At 38.7% G+C, this 18,240-nt stretch overlaps 1 protein-coding gene and 1 pseudogene across 2 annotated transcripts; both read left to right on the top strand.

Moving 5' to 3' along the window:
• Positions 1-5,445: 5,445 nt before the first annotated feature.
• LOC114305869 (putative phospholipid-transporting ATPase 9) lies at positions 5,446-16,999 on the top strand. Its single transcript, XM_082909166.1, has 10 exons — positions 5,446-6,768; positions 7,511-8,862; positions 9,382-9,492; positions 9,637-9,913; positions 10,280-10,368; positions 10,454-10,562; positions 14,669-14,878; positions 15,738-15,863; positions 15,992-16,090; positions 16,703-16,999. Exons 1-10 carry the CDS (start codon positions 6,376-6,378, stop codon positions 16,982-16,984), a joined length of 3,048 nt encoding a protein of 1,015 aa, XP_082765292.1. The 5' UTR covers positions 5,446-6,375; the 3' UTR covers positions 16,985-16,999.
• Positions 16,985-17,940, top strand: LOC145813574 (phospholipid-transporting ATPase 10 pseudogene; annotated as a pseudogene). Its single transcript, XR_014356730.1, has one exon. The product of XR_014356730.1 is annotated as a phospholipid-transporting ATPase 10 pseudogene (transcript).
• Positions 17,941-18,240: the final 300 nt, after the last annotated feature.

Below are 18,240 nucleotides of genomic sequence, written 5' to 3'. Positions count from 1 at the left end.
CTTTGGTCTTAACGACCATGTCGTCGATGTAGACATCTACTGTTTGGCCAATCAGGTGTTTGAACATTTTGGTTACCAACCTTTGGTAAGTTGCTCCTGCGTTTTTCAACCCGAAAGGCATTACTCTGTAACAGTACAAGCCTTTTGGGGTGATGAACGCGGTCTTCTCTTCGTCTGGGGGGTACATGGCTATCTGGTGGTACCCCCTGTAGGCATCCAGGAAGCTCATCCTTCCATGCCCTAAAGTGGCGTCTACCAGTTGGTCAATCTTGGGTAGAAGAAAGCTGTCTTTGGGACAGGCTTTGTTTAAACTGGTAAAGTCTACACAGACCCTCCATTTTCCGTTCTTCTTCTTTACCATCACTGTATTGGATAGCCACGTCGGGTAGTGAACTTCTCTAATGGCCCTGGCCTCCAGAAGTCTGTCTACTCCTTCCTCTACTACTTCGATGTGCATCAACGTCGGTCTTCTGGTTCGTTGAATTACAGGTTTGGCCGACCTGTCAACATTTAGTTTATGGCAAGTGACCTCGGGGTCAATGCCAGGCATTTCGTAAGGTGTCCAAGCAAACACCTCAATATTTGCTCTAAAAAAGCTTCCAACTCTTTTTCATCTTCTTCAGCTAAGCCCGAGCCGAGAAGAAAGAAGCTTTCTTCTTCCCCATACTGGACGAGGATTTTCTTCAGTGCCTCTTCGCTCTTCTCGGCTGGCTCCTTGCCGACGTCTTCGAGGACTTCCACGTCCTCATCTTCAATTTCTGCCTTTTCTAGCTTTCGTATGCTGCAGGTAGATTTTATTGCTGCCATGGAGCAATTCTTCGCCTGCAGCTAATTGCCTCTGACTTCCTCTATCCCATGCTTTGTTGGGAATCGCAATAGTTGATGCAATGTTGAGGGAACTGCCCCCATTGCATGCAACCATGGTCTTCCCAAGATGATGTTGTAAGGGGAGGGTGTGTCGATTACGGTGAACTCTGTTGTTACCTTCCTGGTGCCCGCCTTCGCCTCCAAGTTGGTTGTTCCCAGTGGCCATGTCGGCGTTCCATTGAACCTGACCATTAGGCTATTGGATTGTTCCATATCGTCTGGGTGAAGGCCGAGCTCCTTGTAACATCGAACGTACATGATGTCGCAAGAGTTGCCTTGGTTAATCAGGATGCGTTTTACTTGGCACTCTCCAACCTGGAGGGATACTACCAAGGCATCATTATGCGGATGCTGTACCATCTCAAGGTCGGCTTCTGAAAAGAACACTACTGGTCATTGGCGCTCCTCTGCGCGATATCTTTTCTCCCCAACTTGGTAGACATGTTGCAGGTGCTTTACCTTCTAGGTCTCCCCCCTAATTTCGTTTTCGTTGACCTTCGAGTGAATCACATTGACTACCCGAGGTCCTCCTGCCTGAGGTTGTGGTGCTAGGGGAGGCGGAGCTGCTGGTGCCTGAGGCAATCTTGCCTATTCTTCCCTTGTCCTGGCCTCATCGATGAGGTCTCTCAGGTGGCCTTACCTCACCAATTCTTCCAAGTGTGTTTTCAGGGCTCTGCAACCTTGAGTCGTGTGCCCGTCTTCATTGTGGTAAGCACAATGTCTGCCAACATTCCTTCCCATAAACTCTCCTGGTGCCTTCGCTGGTGTTCTGAAATAGGGTTGGTTCCGAATCCGATCTAGGACTTTGGGAATTGGGATTCGGAACACAGTTGTTACTGCTTGTGTGGCCCTCAGCTCTGTTTCTTGTTTGCTCGATCCATTATTACCTCGGTCTCGCTTCGACGAGCCGTTTTCTTTCTCTTATTTTATCTCCCTAGTTCCCGACGTGTCTTCTTCGGCTCTAGCGTACATCTCGATTCTCGCCATGAGCTCTTCCATACTTTTTGGCAATGTCTTTGCCAAAGACTTTCGTAGTGAACAGTTGTCATTCAGGCCGTTCTTGAAGAATACGACCGCCACCTCTTGATTACATTCGGGTATTCGATTGAACACCTCATAGTATCTTTTTGCATAGGTCCTAAGGCCTTCATCCTTGCTGATCTTCAGAGCCATCAATGCGTCCACCCTTAATGGCTGCAGTTTGTTTGTCACAAACCTAGCCACAAACATCTCGACCATGCCTTCCCAAGTCTTCACGCTTCCCTTCGGTAGTTTGTGGAACCAATTTGATGCAATCTCCCCGAAGGATGAGGGGAACACTTTGTAGAGCAACGGCTCGTTTTCACTATTCAATGCCATTGAGTTCAAATATAGTCCAACGTGAAAGTTGGGGTCTGACTTACCGTCATATATTTGAAACCTCGGCATACTGAATCTCTTCGATGCCTCAAACCTGTCCAATTCCACCGAGAATGGTGTCCTCGACTTATCTAGAGAGGTTACCTCAGCCTCGGCATTCTGTTGCTTTCTCTTGAAGTAATCTCTTAAGTCTTCCTTTGTCCGCCCAGGAGCTCGGCTATCTCCTGCTTTCAGTCTTTTTAGTGCGCTACTTTCAGCTTCGTGGTGAGTTCTTTTCGACCTTTCTCCATGAGTTGTGTCAAAGCACAATGCCTGTCCCTGAACATGCCGATGTCCTTTGGGGTCTGCCTCCTTTGTGCGATGCATCCTCCGTGATTCTTCTCTTTTCGACTCTCTTCGTCCGACTTCCCTAGAAGGTCGGTGAGAGTATCTGTCGCTCTTGTTGTGCTGAGGGGCTATGGGGATTGTTTTCTGTCCTCCCTTCTGGGTATTGGCCGCTGGAACCGGCGTGTCTTGTAGCGGGAACGGTGGCTACATTACGTTATTTTGCATCATGAAATTGACGATCGACTGCAGATCTGCCAATTTGTTTGCCATCTCTTTTACCTCTTCGTCCCTCCGTAGGCACCTATCTTTCCAAACCTGGAGGTCGTCCTCGTTGTAGTATCCACTTCGATCTGATTTTTTTGGTGTGTCGCCAGTCTGGCTGACGTCTTTCACTCCGTGATTCTGGCCATGAGTTTCTGCGTTGCGTTTGTCTCCTGTGATATCAAGGTCAATCAGTCTTCCACTCCCAGGAGGAGTGTCGTCCCCAATTTTTTCCTTTTGTCCGTTACTGGCCATCTATTCTACTTTTTTTTCCATAGACGGCGCCAAATTGTGTGAGTGATTTTCCGATCACACTGCCCAACTCAGTATTCAGTTGGAGAACACTGGCAGAATAGATGACACCTGGCTAACCTGTAACAAAAAGAGAAGATTCCGACGGTGGTTCGTCCACCCGGGGGTACTCCGACGATCAAGTTAGTATATCTCTCAAAGATAATCAATAGTGCAAACTCACTATTCCGAATATAAATTGCAAACCTTAGACCCACGGGAGTGCCTCTCTTTTATAGCTAACTCAATCCTTGTCCCAATAGGAGCCTTGCTCTAATGGACTTAGGATTACTATCTATCTTGGACTCCCAGTAGGATTGGGATAAACTCCCTAATAGTCTTATCCTTTCCCAACTGTAGTCTTCCCCTTTTCTAGGACTCTTGTGCCTTATCTGCTTATTTCGGATTCCGATATTTTTGGAGATAACCTCGGCTTAACCGAGATCACCTCGGCGTCATGACCTGGACACGTGGCACCTCGGCTATTACGTCGGCGTTACCTTAGCCACGTGTTGGCACTCAGAAAATATATCCCTACAAAACACATGCTCAATCCAATGCTCAAAGGATGTTAATGCTTGAGGTAAATGAAACCCATGCTCAAACATTGAATTTCGTTTGGGGGTAAAGATGTTAATGTTTCGCTAAGAATGTAATCCATGCTCTATTGCACTACACCATTTTGTATATATATATGACAATAAGGGTGTTTTGGTCATTTGCTATATACTTTTGGGAGGGAAAAACTGTTCCACTCATCATTCATAGTCGTTCGTGCAGCACACGTTCTGTTTAAATAAACAGTTATGTCGAAAATTGCACTTTGGTATGAAGTGTAGAGGGTTTAAGTGTTACAAATGAAACTATAAGGGGGTTCCGTGTTTTTTAGACAAATCACAGGAGGTTAAATTATAATTTATCTTAATTATTAATATCTAATATTCTTAATTTTTTATATAAATATTTTATGTAATAAATTTTAAAAAATAAATAGGTCAAATTATCAAAATTGATGCCAAAATAAAACTATCAAACCAAAGCTCTCTCTTAAATTTAGATGAACTACTTCAGACAAACCAAGTCCATTCTAAAATTCTAGGCATCCTTATTGGACCTATGGATGCCTGAAGTTTGACTTTTACAATCCCTCAAAATTCTGTCCTTATACACCCCCAAAGCAAACGCCAAAAAAAAAAAAAAATTCAAAAAAATCAAAAAAATAGAAGTGAAAAGAAGCTAGGAAAAAAATAAATTGCTCAATAAATTTTTATGGGGAAGGATTGTCTCCAATCTATTTTGTGGATTGAACGGTATTGTTGTATTTATGAGACTCACTACGAGTCTTGTTTTGAATCGTTCAATATGTAGAGTTTATTATGTATTTTATTTTTATAAAAAATTACATTGATCAAATATCGATGGTTCTTGATCAGATCATATTTTTATTAATAGTAAATAAGATTTTAAAAATAAATTGTCAATAAAAATGTATTTTAATCAAGGAACTATCGATATTTGATTAATATAATTTTTTACATAAATAAAATACACAACGAGAACTATATATTAATGATTCGGATTATAAAAATAAAATTTGTGATGAATCCACAGACACAATAATATCGTCTCATCTAAAAAATAGACTGGAGACCATCTTTCCCAATTTTTATTTGGAAAAATGCTTGGGAGCACTAATTAGTGCTCCCACTAATTAGGTGACAGTGGGTCCCGTCATTAATGATGTGATGTTTTGGTCTTGAAGTTGTATTTTTTTTTTTACTTTTTTAATGCATTAGTGCTATTAGTGATGATATTTTTAGTGGGATGAATCATTGTTGTTTTATTTGTTCCCCACAATTGCCTTTACACCAAGGATCCTCTAGAGTGAAATTTCCCTAAAGTTTCCTAGAGTGTTACATTGTGTGGTTGAGATTTACTGATAAGTCACATCAGAAAAATTGATGTGACTTGTCAGTAAATCTCAACCACACAATGTAACACTCTAGGAAACTTTAGGGAAAAATCACTCTAGAGGATCCTTGCTCTTGCATTTAGGAGATTCACAGTACGGAAGCTACGTTTGGTTTTGGATTTTTAACTTAAAAAAATATAAAAGACAAGATTGATCACATAAATTAGTAAGATAAAATATTATATTTAAATTATAATTATTATATTTTTTTTTTACAAAAATTTAAAAAGGTTAAAAAAAAAATTCAAAGGAGGTTAAACAAATTAAACTAAAATAACGGAAAAAAAAAAAAGAAAAAGAAGAAGTTATTTTAGCTGTTTCCAAACGAAGACTGAGCAAATAACTTCACTGTCAGTCGCTTGCACACACACCTCTCATATTACACATGTCCATTTAATGGAATCAGACTTTTCTGGGTATGTTCTTCTTCGTAGATTCACATTTACAGGAGAAAAATTTAATAATAAATAAAAAAAGATCAATCCGAGGCAGACCCAGATGAAAAAACCACTTGTTAGGCATTGGGCTGCCCTTGCTTTGTATTCAACTGTCTCTAACTCTGTTCTTTACTTGTTCTTCATTGTACACTCTACAAGTTTAAACAGTGAAAAGGTCAGTGGTTTGTAATTTTCCATCCTCAAAATACTTTTATTTGTTTTGTGCTTCTGAAGTAGTTGAATTTTGGGGGGGTTAGATTTGAAACCCATGTCAACAGTCTCAGCTTGTTGGTCTCTAACTACTAGTCAAGGGTCTATGGGCAAGATATTTTGTCTAAGGCTTATTAGACCTATTCACTCTAACTACATTAGCAAATTATCATAATTTGAACTTTCTGATTGATGAATTGGGTTGAGCTACTTTCTTCTTTGCTAAACACATATATACACTACACACCACATATTTAGGGGCATATACATTCTGACTTTGACTGTTGTCTTGAGCTATATTAATACTGTTTTCAAAACATTGAAAATCTTCAAGGTTTTTTTCTTGAGATTTTCCCCTCTCTATTTTGAAATTTTACATCATCTGTGTTTAGTTCATGTAGAGTCTCTTGGAATTAGGTCATTGGAGATTTACATGTTTACTGTTTCAGAAAAATTCCCATTGTTTTAGAATCTGGTTCTAGAAAAATGTTGCTATTGAATGTTTTTTCAAAGCCAATGCACAAGACTCTCTCTAAAGCGGGATTTGGAGAGCAAAATCATATTCTGTTTGGTAAGTAAATTTAGTCCCTTCTAAAGGGTTTTGCTCTATTTTTTGAAAACATTTGGAAGTAAAGGTGATAGTTACAGAGAATGTCTGATGGTAGAAGGAAAAAACAGCATTTGAGCAAAATCCATTCTATTTCATTTGGGAAACCATCTTTCAATGGTGAGCACTCACAGATTGGAGGTCCGGGCTTTTCGAGAGTAGTCTTTTGCAATGACCCTGAATGCCTTGAAGCCACTTCTCTCAAATATGGAACCAATTATGTCAGAACTACAAAGTTCACCTTTGCAACATTTGTTCCCAAAGCTTTGTTCGAGCAATTCAGGCGCGTCGCAAACGTGTATTTCCTCATCTGTGCGATTCTGTCCTTCACGCCTTTCTCTCCTTACTCTGCAGTCAGTACTGTACTTCCTTTTGTTCTTGTGGTTGGAGTGACAATGGGCAAAGAGCTCCTTGAAGACTGGAGGAGGAAAATGCAGGTAACATAATTTTCTGTTCTAATATTTCATCAGACTTTTGTATCAATGGTTTTTTTAGATGTTGCTTTCTTGGTTATTTGTCACATTGTCTATGATATGTCCTAGCCTATGCATGCTACATGTGTAGATTTCCAAACTTGTACAAATTTGACCTATTCAGACGGGTCCTTAAATGGAATAATCTTCCTAGAAATGTTAATACCAGGAAGCAACATATTTGCACGGTCATGATGGGGTTGATCAATGAAGTAAAACAGAGTAGCTTTTAAACTATGTGGATGTTGGAGATTATTTGTTTCAGTAGTTATTTGCAATGCAGATCAGCCACCTGAGTGTTGTATATATCATTCAAACAATGTGAATATATTTTGGATTGGCATATTGGTAATAATTCACAATTACTCATGATGAATAAGAAATTATTGGAAAGTGCATTGTTTTTGCTTTTCTTGGGGGGTGTTCTTTAAGAGCCTCCTGTCTCAAGATGCGAAAGGGTTAGACTTATTGCTTCTTTGAACTGCCTTAAGAATCAAAATTGTTTTTATTAACTTCTTGCATTGTTAGTTTTTATTAGATATATTATGCAAAGCTGTTTTCTCGGTACAAAGAGGAGCCTAATCTTGAACTTGGAAGACAACCTTGTCCAAGTTATTCTGTTTCATCTATTTGTTTCTGATATTCATTTTTCTCTATTTCTTTGGTAATTATCTACCCTTATAATTAGTCTTTGCAATGATATCAGGATATCGAGGTGAACAATCGAACTGTTAAAGTGCATCATGGTGATGGCATTTTTGATCATACTAAATGGATGAACTTGAGAGTAGGAGATGTAGTGAAGGTGGAAAAGGATGAATTTTTTCCAGCAGATATTATCTTGCTTTCATCAAGTTATGATGAAGCACTTTGCTACGTTGAAACCACAAACCTCGATGGAGAAACCAATTTGAAACTAAAACAAGCACTAGAAGTAACTTCACCCTTAAATGAGGACTCTAGGTTCCAAAATTTCAAAGCTGTCATTAGATGTGAGGACCCAAATGCAAATTTGTATTCATTTGTTGGGAGCTTGGAAATCGAAGAACAACAGTTCCCTCTTACAATTCAGCAGCTTCTGCTAAGAGGCTCAAAGCTAAAGAACACAGATTACATATATGGAGTTGTTATCTTTACAGGTCACGATACGAAGGTTATGCAAAATTCGACAGCACCCCCATCAAAGAGAAGCAGAATTGAGAAAAGAACTGATAAACTTGTCTACTTGTTGTTTTCTGTTTTAGTTCTGATGTCTTTTATTGGATCAATTTTCTTTGGAATTGCAACGAGGGAGGACCTGCAAAATGGCTTGATGACAAGATGGTACCTTAGACCTGATGACACGACAATTTACTATGATCCAAAACGAGCAGTGATTGCAGCAATTTTGCAATTTTTGACTGCCCTAATGTTGTATAGTTACTTGATCCCTATTTCATTATATGTTTCAATTGAAATTGTCAAAGTTCTTCAGACTGTTTTCATCAACCATGATTTGCACATGTACTACGAGGAAGGCGATAAGCCAGCAAGCGCGCGTACGTCGAATTTAAATGAAGAACTTGGACAAGTTGACACAATACTTTCTGATAAGACCGGAACTTTGACTTGCAATTCAATGGAATTTATCAAGTGTTCAGTGGCGGGGACGGCTTATGGACGTGGAGTTACAGAAGTTGAGAGGGCTTTGGCTCAGACAAAAGGATCACCTTTAGCTCAGGAAGTGACAGAAGAAGGGGTCCCCGTTGAAGGCTTTCTTGAATCAGAGCCGTCCGTTAAAGGGTTTAATTTTGTGGATGAAAGGATTATGAATGGGAATTGGGTTAATGAGCCTCGATCAGATGTGATCCAGAAGTTCTTCAGGTTATTGGCTGTCTGCCATACTGCTATACCTGAAGTTGATGAAGAAACGGGTAGAATTTCATACGAGGCCGAATCACCAGACGAGGCAGCTTTTGTGATTGCCGCAAGAGAACTTGGCTTTGAATTTTTTGAGAGGTCTCAAACAAGCATTTCACTGCATGAGATAGATCCCATATCTGGAAGGAAGGTTGAAAGGTCAGTTCATTGAGTTTTTTGTGATCTGTTCTCTTCAAGGTAGTGTTATAAGTCTAAGAAGCACAGATACTTTTAAGAAGATGACGTGTCCGTGTGGCTCGTGTCAGATATAGACACTTCAGGACACATGCCGAACACACAGTCCAAACATGTCTTATTATTTTTTATTTAAATTTTTATTTATTTATTTTTTTTTAAGGTTTAGGATAAATCTTAGAATTTAATGATAAAAGAAAAATAATTTAGATTTATACTGATTAATTCATCATCTTCTAAACTTTAGAAACTCATGTTATGTTGTATATTTTTATTAAATTCGAATGAAACATAATAAACATATAAAGCCCTATATTTTGGGCTTATCTCTCATGTGTTGTGTCGTGTCGTGTCCTGCACTGCATTTTTTAAAAATTGTCATATCGGTGTGTCCGTTGCATGTCTGTATCTATGTCCTTGCTTCTTAGTCACAAGTTATTGGTGTTGAATGTGTTCAGAGAACATTCTCTTGCACTTTTGCAGGTTGTATAAACTTTTGAATATCTTGGAGTTCAGTAGCTCAAGAAAGCGGATGTCTGTAATCATAAGAGATTATGAAGGAAAGCTACTTCTACTTTGTAAAGGCGCTGACAGGTTTGTAAAATGAACAACCAATTTAAATCCCATTAGGTTAATGAAATTTAGTTTAGGATGTTATAAATTTGGTACCTATGTAAGGTAGTTAATCCCAATTTCATTTTACTTTAACATGGTATCTGTATTTGTTTTCACAAATAGCGTCATATTTGAAAGACTTGCAAAGAATGGAGGGGAATTTGAAGAGCAGACTAAGGAGCACATTAATGAGTATGCTGATGCTGGTTTGAGGACTTTGGTACTTGCGTATCGTGAACTTGATGAGGATGAATACAATGAATTCAACGAGGCATATACGGAAGCCAAGAATTTAGTCAGTGCAGATCGTGAAGAAATAATTGAGACAGTTGCGGAGAAGATTGAGAAAGATCTGATTCTTCTTGGTGCTACAGCTGTTGAAGACAAACTGCAACACGGGGTATGTTTTACGAAATTAAACAAAGAAGGTGCTTGAATACAACATTTGAACTAAAGTCAATAAATTTTATTATAGCCTTCTAGAGCATAGTATGGAATCTTTTATTTATTTAATTTTTTGGGGAAGAAGTAAAAATACAGTTTCGTCGGAAAATTTGGATGGAAAATTCAAAATAACTTTTATTTTGAATTCCAACACAATCAATTTCATGCTGCCTCACAAATTCGTCTTGAGTATTATATATAAACATCCACAATTTTTTTTTTATGATATTGGGTATTGGTTTTATTGATTCATGTTTAATTTCATATTATTTATTATTATCATCATCATTATGAGTGATTTATTTTGGGTCCTTTGGAATAGGTTCCTGAATGCATTGACAAGCTTGCACAAGCTGGAATAAAAATATGGGTTTTGACAGGAGATAAGATGGAGACTGCGATTAATATTGGGTATGATCGGTAGATATGACTTTCCACATCAGTTAGACTTCAAGTCTAAAACCAACATTTCTGACTTTTAAGTTCAATTTTGCAGTTTTTCCTGTAGTTTACTTAGAGAAGGAATGAAACAAATAATAGTAAACTCGGAGGCACCAGGGTTTAAAGCGCTGGAGAAAGCTGGGAATGAGTCTGCCATCCGTGAGGTTAACATGCAGTAGTTGCTCTTCTTCTTATTATTCTTTTAAGTCTTTAACTTTTAACTAGGATAGGCTCATCATATATGCTACTAATCTAATGTTCTTGTGTATTTATTACACAAACATGGCCTACGCTGCTACGCATTTATACAGCAGAATTACTAGAATCAATTGATTGTGGGAATATTTAATCTCAAACCAAATGGAGCTCCTCTACAATTTTTTTGGGAAATCTATTTCTAATGAGCGATATCAATCATTAGTACTGCTCTAGATTTGTTATCTCTTCATATGATAAACATTTTTTCAAAAAACTTTTAGCCAAAAAGATCTTCACAATGTTTAGATGACATTTAGGTGGAAAAAAAGAATAGAAAATAATACTTAACGTATCTTTTCTTTTGTAGAACTCAATAAATGTTCTACCACATTTCTTTCATTTTTCTATTTTCCCTTGTTCCCCTGTTTGTCTGGTTTCCTTTCTGTTAAAATTTACCTACACCTACCACCACCTACTACCACACCTACTACACCTACCACCAATTTACCCTCACCTACTCCTCACCTACTACCCAAATCCTCTTCTATATAATAGGAATCCTTGTAATATCAATCACACAACAATATACATAAATCAATAATACATCAGTTTTTCTTACATGGTATCAGAGCAAAGTTAACAACTTAGTAATTCCGCTTCACCGGCGGGCGGCAACCTCGCCTTGGCCGCCCGCCGGACAAACCCAAATTTCCTTAATTTCTTCTTCAATGGCAGATTCTTCAACAACACTTTGAAACTCCCACTGGCTAGGCATCACTTCACCATTTATTCCACTTATGTTTACACCAGCACAAGGCCATGTGAACCCAATGCTAAAACTGGCAAAGCTACTCCACTACAGAGGCTTTCACATAACCTTTGTCAACACCGAATACAGTCACGAACGTTTACTCAGGTCCAGAGGTACCAACGCGGTCCACGGGTTGCCGGACTTCCAGTTCGAAACCATCCCCGATGGCCTCCCTCCTTCAGAAGCCGACTCCACCCAAGACATCCCTTCTCTCTCCTAATCTACCTCCAAAAATTGCATTGTTCCTTTCCGCAATTTACTCTCCAAGTTCAATGACACGTCATCGTCATCATCGGATGTGCCGCCGGTGACGTGTATCGTCTCCGATGGGTGCATGAGCTTCACTCTCAAAGCTGCTCAAGAGTTTGGTGTCCCTGAAATACTCTTCTGGACACCAAGTGCTTGTGGGTTCTTGGCTTGTGGCAGAACACTTTGAGAGAGGGTTTGATCAACAATGGTTGTCGCTAATATTCTCAAAGGCAATATTTCTTGGCAATGGTCTAGTTGCTATTGTCACTGGGTTGTTCGGAAACCTGCTAGTTGATAGCTTGAATCTTGGGCCTGTAGCACCTTTTGATGCTGCTGCGTGCTTTCTCGCAATTGGGATGGCCATAGTAAAGAGTTTGGTGAGAGTAACATTCTGAAGCAGTGGAGATCACAGATCACAGATCTGAAGCGGCCCTACATTTCATTCTCTCTCTCTAACCATACTTTTCCACCACCTCGAGTTCTCTGTCTGTCTCTCTGGTCCCTTTCTCTCCACTAGACCCACTTTTATCATATTCATTATTCCCCTTGTTCCCCACTCTCTCAGTGTATATATATATATATATAAAACCCACTTTACTTTTCTTTATTTTATTTTATCAAAAAAAAAAATAAAATAAAAATAAATTAAACTCTTGCTGATTAACACATATCCACACACACACGGCAGACACCCACATGCACACCCATGAAGACACAGATCCACATCCAAACACACACGGCAGCCACACACCTGCATACATAGGCACTCATCCACCTCACACCGATCTTTCTCAAATAGCCCATCCAAATATATATATATATTTTTTATCTATTTTTTATTTTATTTTCTTTTTATTATTCAACAAAACACCAACACAAAAAAAAAAAAAAAAAAAAAAAACAAAACAAAACATTCCACACACTTGTCATTTCTTCATGCCGAGGATCCACCCCGATCAGAATTTTACACAAAAAAAAAAAAAAAAAAAAAAAATACAAAACAAACAAACAAACCACAACAAAACAACCACACCCACAGTGGGATTTTTCTTCTCTACTCTGCCGCCGGTCTCTTCTTTTTGCCTCCGTCCTGGGCGGCCCTTGCCGGAGTTGCCTCCGTGCTTCCTAGACCACCAAGCAAGTTGCCTCCTCCCTGCTCCTCCACTGCAGCATATGGTGGACCTCCAAATCGAAACATCACGGTGGCCTTCCGCTTCAGCTCCTTGTTTTCTGCCCTTAGCACGCTTATCTCTGCTCGCGCATCCTTATACATGCGTTGGAGCAGAGCCAGCTGAGCGTTTAATTGCTGCACCTCATTTGTCCTACTCTGCAGCCGGTGCGACAAGTTTGTGACCGCCGTCATGGACTCCACACATGCCTTCAAAGTATACTGATTAGCCTCCACATCCGTTTGCACTGCCATTTTTTGCTCCACCGACCGCATCGGAAAGTTCAACGGAGCAAACTCCGGGGCACTCGGTTGAGGTTCCAGTGCCACCGCTCCAGTTCTCTCTCTTGTTGACTCGTTGAGGTCGGGAAAGAGGGTGAGCAGTCCACGGGAAGACGAGGCCATTTTCTGGGCAACAAAGTGTTACAGACTATCTCTCTCAGCACAAGGAACTCTCTTTCTCAGCAACACGAAGGATTTTTTCAGAGGTTTCTCCCAGTTTTTCTCTGCCTCAGCCTCTGCCTTCGTCTTGGTTATATAGCCAAGGCAGCCACGCGTATCATGCGCCGCTCGGCGCTAGACGACAACCTGGGCGCGCAAGCCAAGTCACGCGCCTCGCCATCATGTCCGGTACACCTTTTGATAAAATGGGCACGCCTTTTGATGGCACGCCTTTTGACAAAATTGGGCACACCTTTTGAGGGTGCAACTTTTACAACGGTCCGACATGACCCCATAAACTGTCCCGACATTGATTCCGGTTAGCTCCTTTATGGGTCCGACAAGACTCTGTAAACTGTCCCGACATTGATTCCGGTTAGCTCCTTCATGGGTCCGACAAGACTCTGTAAACTGTCCCGACATTGATTCCGGTTAGTTTCTACAAGGGTCCAGCAAGACTCTGTAAACTGTCACAACAACTGTCACCACATTGTCTGCTACAACGGTCCGACATGACCCCATAAACTGTCTTCTATATCGGTCTGACACCGCCATCCAGTGTCCTCTACACCGTTATGACACCACCATACAGTGTCCTCTACAACGTTATGACACCCCCATACAGTGTCCTCTACAACGTTATGACACCACCATACAGTGTCCTCTACAACGTTATGACACCACCATCCAGTGTCTTCACCAATGGTCTGACACGACCATACAGTGTCTCCTATCCTCTTTTATTTTTATGTATTTTCTTGTTTTGTTCCTCTCTCCAAACTCAAGTTGGTTAGTTTCTATCCTCCTTGAGTTTGCGGGGGGCTGTTAAAATTTACCTACACCTACCACCACCTACTACCACACCTACTACACCTACCACCAATTTACCCTCACCTACTCCTCACCTACTACCCAAATCCTCTTCTATATAATAGGAATCCTTGTAATATCAATCACACAACAATATACATAAATCAATAATACATCAGTTTTTCTTACACTTTCCTAACTGGTAACATCATGACAAATTTATGACCAACAAATGAATGCAAAGATCATGGCATATATGCTAAACTACCAATATCAATGATCAGGGCAAATGTGCTAAACAACCAATATCATAAAATATGCTAAACAAACAATCTCATAGTATATTATATATTGCATAAAATATGCGTGTCCATTAGTCCCCCAATCTAAAGATTCATGTCATATTATATGTTTGATTTTATAGTCATTATAGGAAAGTCGAGGTTGTCAGTGTTGGCATTTGGAAACATATAAATAGCTATTAGCTAGCCATATATACCTACAGTTCCTCCAAACATGGTAAATTGTAATAGTTTGACAAACATATTTAAGGTTTAACTTGGAAGTTTGATGGGCATTGGTTGATTCTTTAGGCATCAAAAGCGAGTGTACTCAATCAGATAATAGAGGGGAAGGAACTGCTTACTGCATCAAGTGAAAGCTATGATGCATTGGCTCTAATTATTGATGGGAAGTCACTCACTTATGCTCTCGACGATGATGTGAAGGACTTGTTTATGGATCTTGCCATTGGCTGTGCATCTGTTATTTGCTGTCGTTCGTCACCAAAACAGAAAGCACTCGTGAGTTAATTTTTTATGCTAAAGTAGAAAAGATAAATTTATTGTACCTTGTTCCTTTGTCGTTTTCTATTTTTATTCATAATAAGAATATAATTTAGCACTCACAAATCATGATATTTATGAAATAATAAAGATAATGGGTGTGTTTGGTTTGGTTTTGAGAGATAAATTTTGAATTTTTTTTTTGAAAAAAGAGTTTAGAAATTTTTTTGGTTTGTTTGGTTGTATATTTTGGAAATAGTTTTGGAGTTTGGCAATTTGAGATTTTTGATATTTTGTTGTAGTTGAGTAGATGTGTGTGAGAGAAAAAGTGATTGATTGATGTGTAGGAGAGATAAAGTGACAACAAAATTTTGGAAATTTTTTTCAAAAATTATGTTTTGAGAGTTAAACCAAACAAGGCCAATGTCTTCTTGCTTGTTTCTTTGTTGTTCTCTATTTTAGGCCTGGATTTTATTTTGAATGGACACGAATAATGGTTATTTTCTCTAATAAATACGAGTTTAAGTGCTGTTTAGTGTTGTCTTTTGTACAACAAATTCATGCCAATCAAGTGCCGAAAGAAAATTTAATCAATCAAAAAAAAGAAGCCCTTTTCTTGAACTTTGTAAATAAAAGCCCATGCTCAAGAGAAAAGCAGTCAAGCATGCTTGGATTTCATTTCGTCTTTTCATAAGCATCGTTTATGAAGAAAGCACATTTTGTGATATCTTACTGAACACAAACTTGTTTCTTAAAATTACTCATCCAGAGAAAAAATAAAAAATAGAACAAGCTTCCAGAAATCCTTTTACTTTTTGTCGTGTACATAAGAATATTCAAAGTAATGTATTTCGATATATATGTATATATATTGAAGGTTACAAGATTGGTTAAAGTTAGAACTGGTAAGACAACACTAGCAGTTGGTGATGGGGCAAATGATGTTGGAATGCTTCAAGAAGCGGATATCGGAGTTGGTATCAGTGGCTTTGAAGGAATGCAGGTAAATACGCTTATCACATGGATGAAGATTGAATGGTTTATTATTTCATTATCAATGAGGTGTACGTGTATCTTGAAACTATTTCATTATGCTACTTCTAATCTCTCCTTTTCCATTCCCCAAAAAAGGCAGTCATGTCAAGCGACATTGCAATTGCACAATTCCGCTTTCTTGAGCGTTTATTACTTGTGCATGGACATTGGTGTTACAGAAGGATTTCGTCAATGGTAAGCTTTTATTTTCTGCACTCAATTCATCACCTAGAAACAGCAGTGGCCATGAGTGAACATTTTAAATTACAATTTTAGGGTCGGTTTGGATGGTTGTGGATTTCAAATCAAGGGATTTGAGATTAAAATTATTGTAGAGTTAGCTATTACACGTGGGGAGAAAAATTATAGTAAAGATTAGTTGTGATAAAAGATATGTATTTTAGTCTGATCTTTGTAGCTAGAAGAGAATCCTTGACATGATTTCAAATATAAAAACTTTTGTATAGTTATTTCAAATCCATCATGATGAAACTATTTAATTCAATCTTGAAATTCAAATGTAAACTACCAATTCTAAATGTAAGTTATTCTCCTTGTATAATTGAAGTCAAACCCATGCATTTCAAATCTACGTCCATCCAAAACGGACTAATTTTAATACGGATACAAATGAAGATATAAAATCTTGAAGCCTTTTGAGATGAATAATGAGTATTTTAGTTTGAAATTTGTAAAAACAATTTGTTGAAAATTTTGACTAGTTTCTTTTGCCAACTTATGAACACAACTTTAAGAACTAGCCCATAGAAAAGCCGATGATAACGTGTTCTCTTTGTTATTTTGCAGATATGCTACTTTTTCTACAAGAACATTGCATTTGGTTTCACTCTTTTCTTCTTCGAGGTATATGCCTCGTTCTCTGGCCAAGCTCCGTATAACGATTGGTATCTTTCCTTTTATAATGTCTTCTTCACATCACTTCCTGTGATTGCCCTCGGAGTGTTTGATCAGGACATATCTGCACAGTGCTGTCTCAAGGCAAGTTCCAATTTCCAAAACCTTCCCTTTCTTATTTCAACTGAACGAGATTCTAGACAAACGATCAATCAATTTCACGATGACAATTAACAACCGTTACATAACATGCAGTTCCCAGCTTTGTACCAAGAAGGCATACAAAATGTGCTATTTAGCTGGTTGCGAATCTTCAGTTGGGCATTAAACGGTGTGTTCAGTGCCACGTGCATCTTCTTTTTCTGCATTTATTCTATCGAGGATCAAGCTTTCCGTAAAGGCGGGGAAGTTGTCAGTCTAGAAATCCTCGGCACAACCATGTACACGTGTGTCGTATTGGTTGTGAACTGCCAAATGGCGCTCTCCATCAATTACTTCACATACGTACAACACCTCTTCATTTGGGGTAGCATTGTCTTTTGGTACTTGTTCCTCTTGGGATATGGGGCTATGTCTCCCACAATATCAACAACCGCCTTCATGGTTTTCATTGAAGCATGTGCACCATCCCCATTGTTTTGGATCACGACGCTCTTCGTGCTTGTCTCGACTCTCATCCCCTCAGTCGCTTACTCGACTGTTCAAATGCAGTTTTTCCCAATGTATCACCAGATGATCCAATGGATGTGCATCAATGGCCAATCTGAAGACCCCGAATACTGCCATATGGTCAGACAAAGATCGTTGTCGCCCACGACTGTCGGTTATACGGCACGTTTTGAAGCAAAATCAAGTCTTTCAAAACAAAGTTCCGAAGGGATGAGATCTTGACAAAATTGTTGTTGTGAGAAATAGATGGTACTTTTTGACACAATTGCAACGACAACAATAGTTACAAGTGACTTTTGTGTAGTCACATGAGTCTTACAATTGATCATTGTTGGGGAGTTAGTACAAGGATGTTCTGTTTTGTGCGTTGTTGAGAAGGCAGAGGAAGCTCCAAAACTAGTATTTTAATGTTTTGGTAGCTTTGTAGTCTTTTATTTTATTTTTCTGATAAATAAATATTTTATCATTAATTTTGTGAAACTTCATTGTGGTACAAAAATAAATTCCAGCATAGTTTTGAATTTTGTCTCTTTAATGCAAAGATAACATTAATGAATTTTTTAAAAAATTTATTGAGAATCACATAAAGGAATGTTAGATGGGTTAATTATGCTTCATTTGGCAACAGAAAATACAAATTTTTTTTAAAAAAAAATAGTTTTAATTATTAGGATTCTTTGCATTCCAAGTGCAATGCCAAAGAGAAAAGGAACAAGGGGAGGGGAAGAATCGACAAGGAACCTGAGAATTAGAGCAAAAAGCGCTCTCCCAGTGTTTTATTTCACAAATCTTGCTCGAGATTTCAATATCATCCTTATATT

Source organism: Camellia sinensis, chromosome 15 (genome assembly GCF_055761805.1).
Source record: "Camellia sinensis isolate YWXY chromosome 15, ASM5576180v1, whole genome shotgun sequence".
Classification (NCBI taxonomy): domain Eukaryota; kingdom Viridiplantae; phylum Streptophyta; class Magnoliopsida; order Ericales; family Theaceae; genus Camellia; species Camellia sinensis.
Note: the sequence above shows the minus strand (reverse complement) of the source record. Positions and strands in the feature narration are given on the sequence as shown.

Excerpts from the sequence above, each read along its gene's own strand:
- LOC114305869 (XM_082909166.1), top strand. The coding sequence starts at position 6,376 with ATGTCTGATGGTAGAAGGAAAAAACAGCATTTGAGCAAAATCCATTCT. Across the intron at positions 9,914-10,279 it reads AAGACAAACTGCAACACGGG|GTTCCTGAATGCATTGACAA; the intron begins GTATGTTTTACG and ends CCTTTGGAATAG. Across the intron at positions 15,864-15,991 it reads GTGGCTTTGAAGGAATGCAG|GCAGTCATGTCAAGCGACAT; the intron begins GTAAATACGCTT and ends TCCCCAAAAAAG.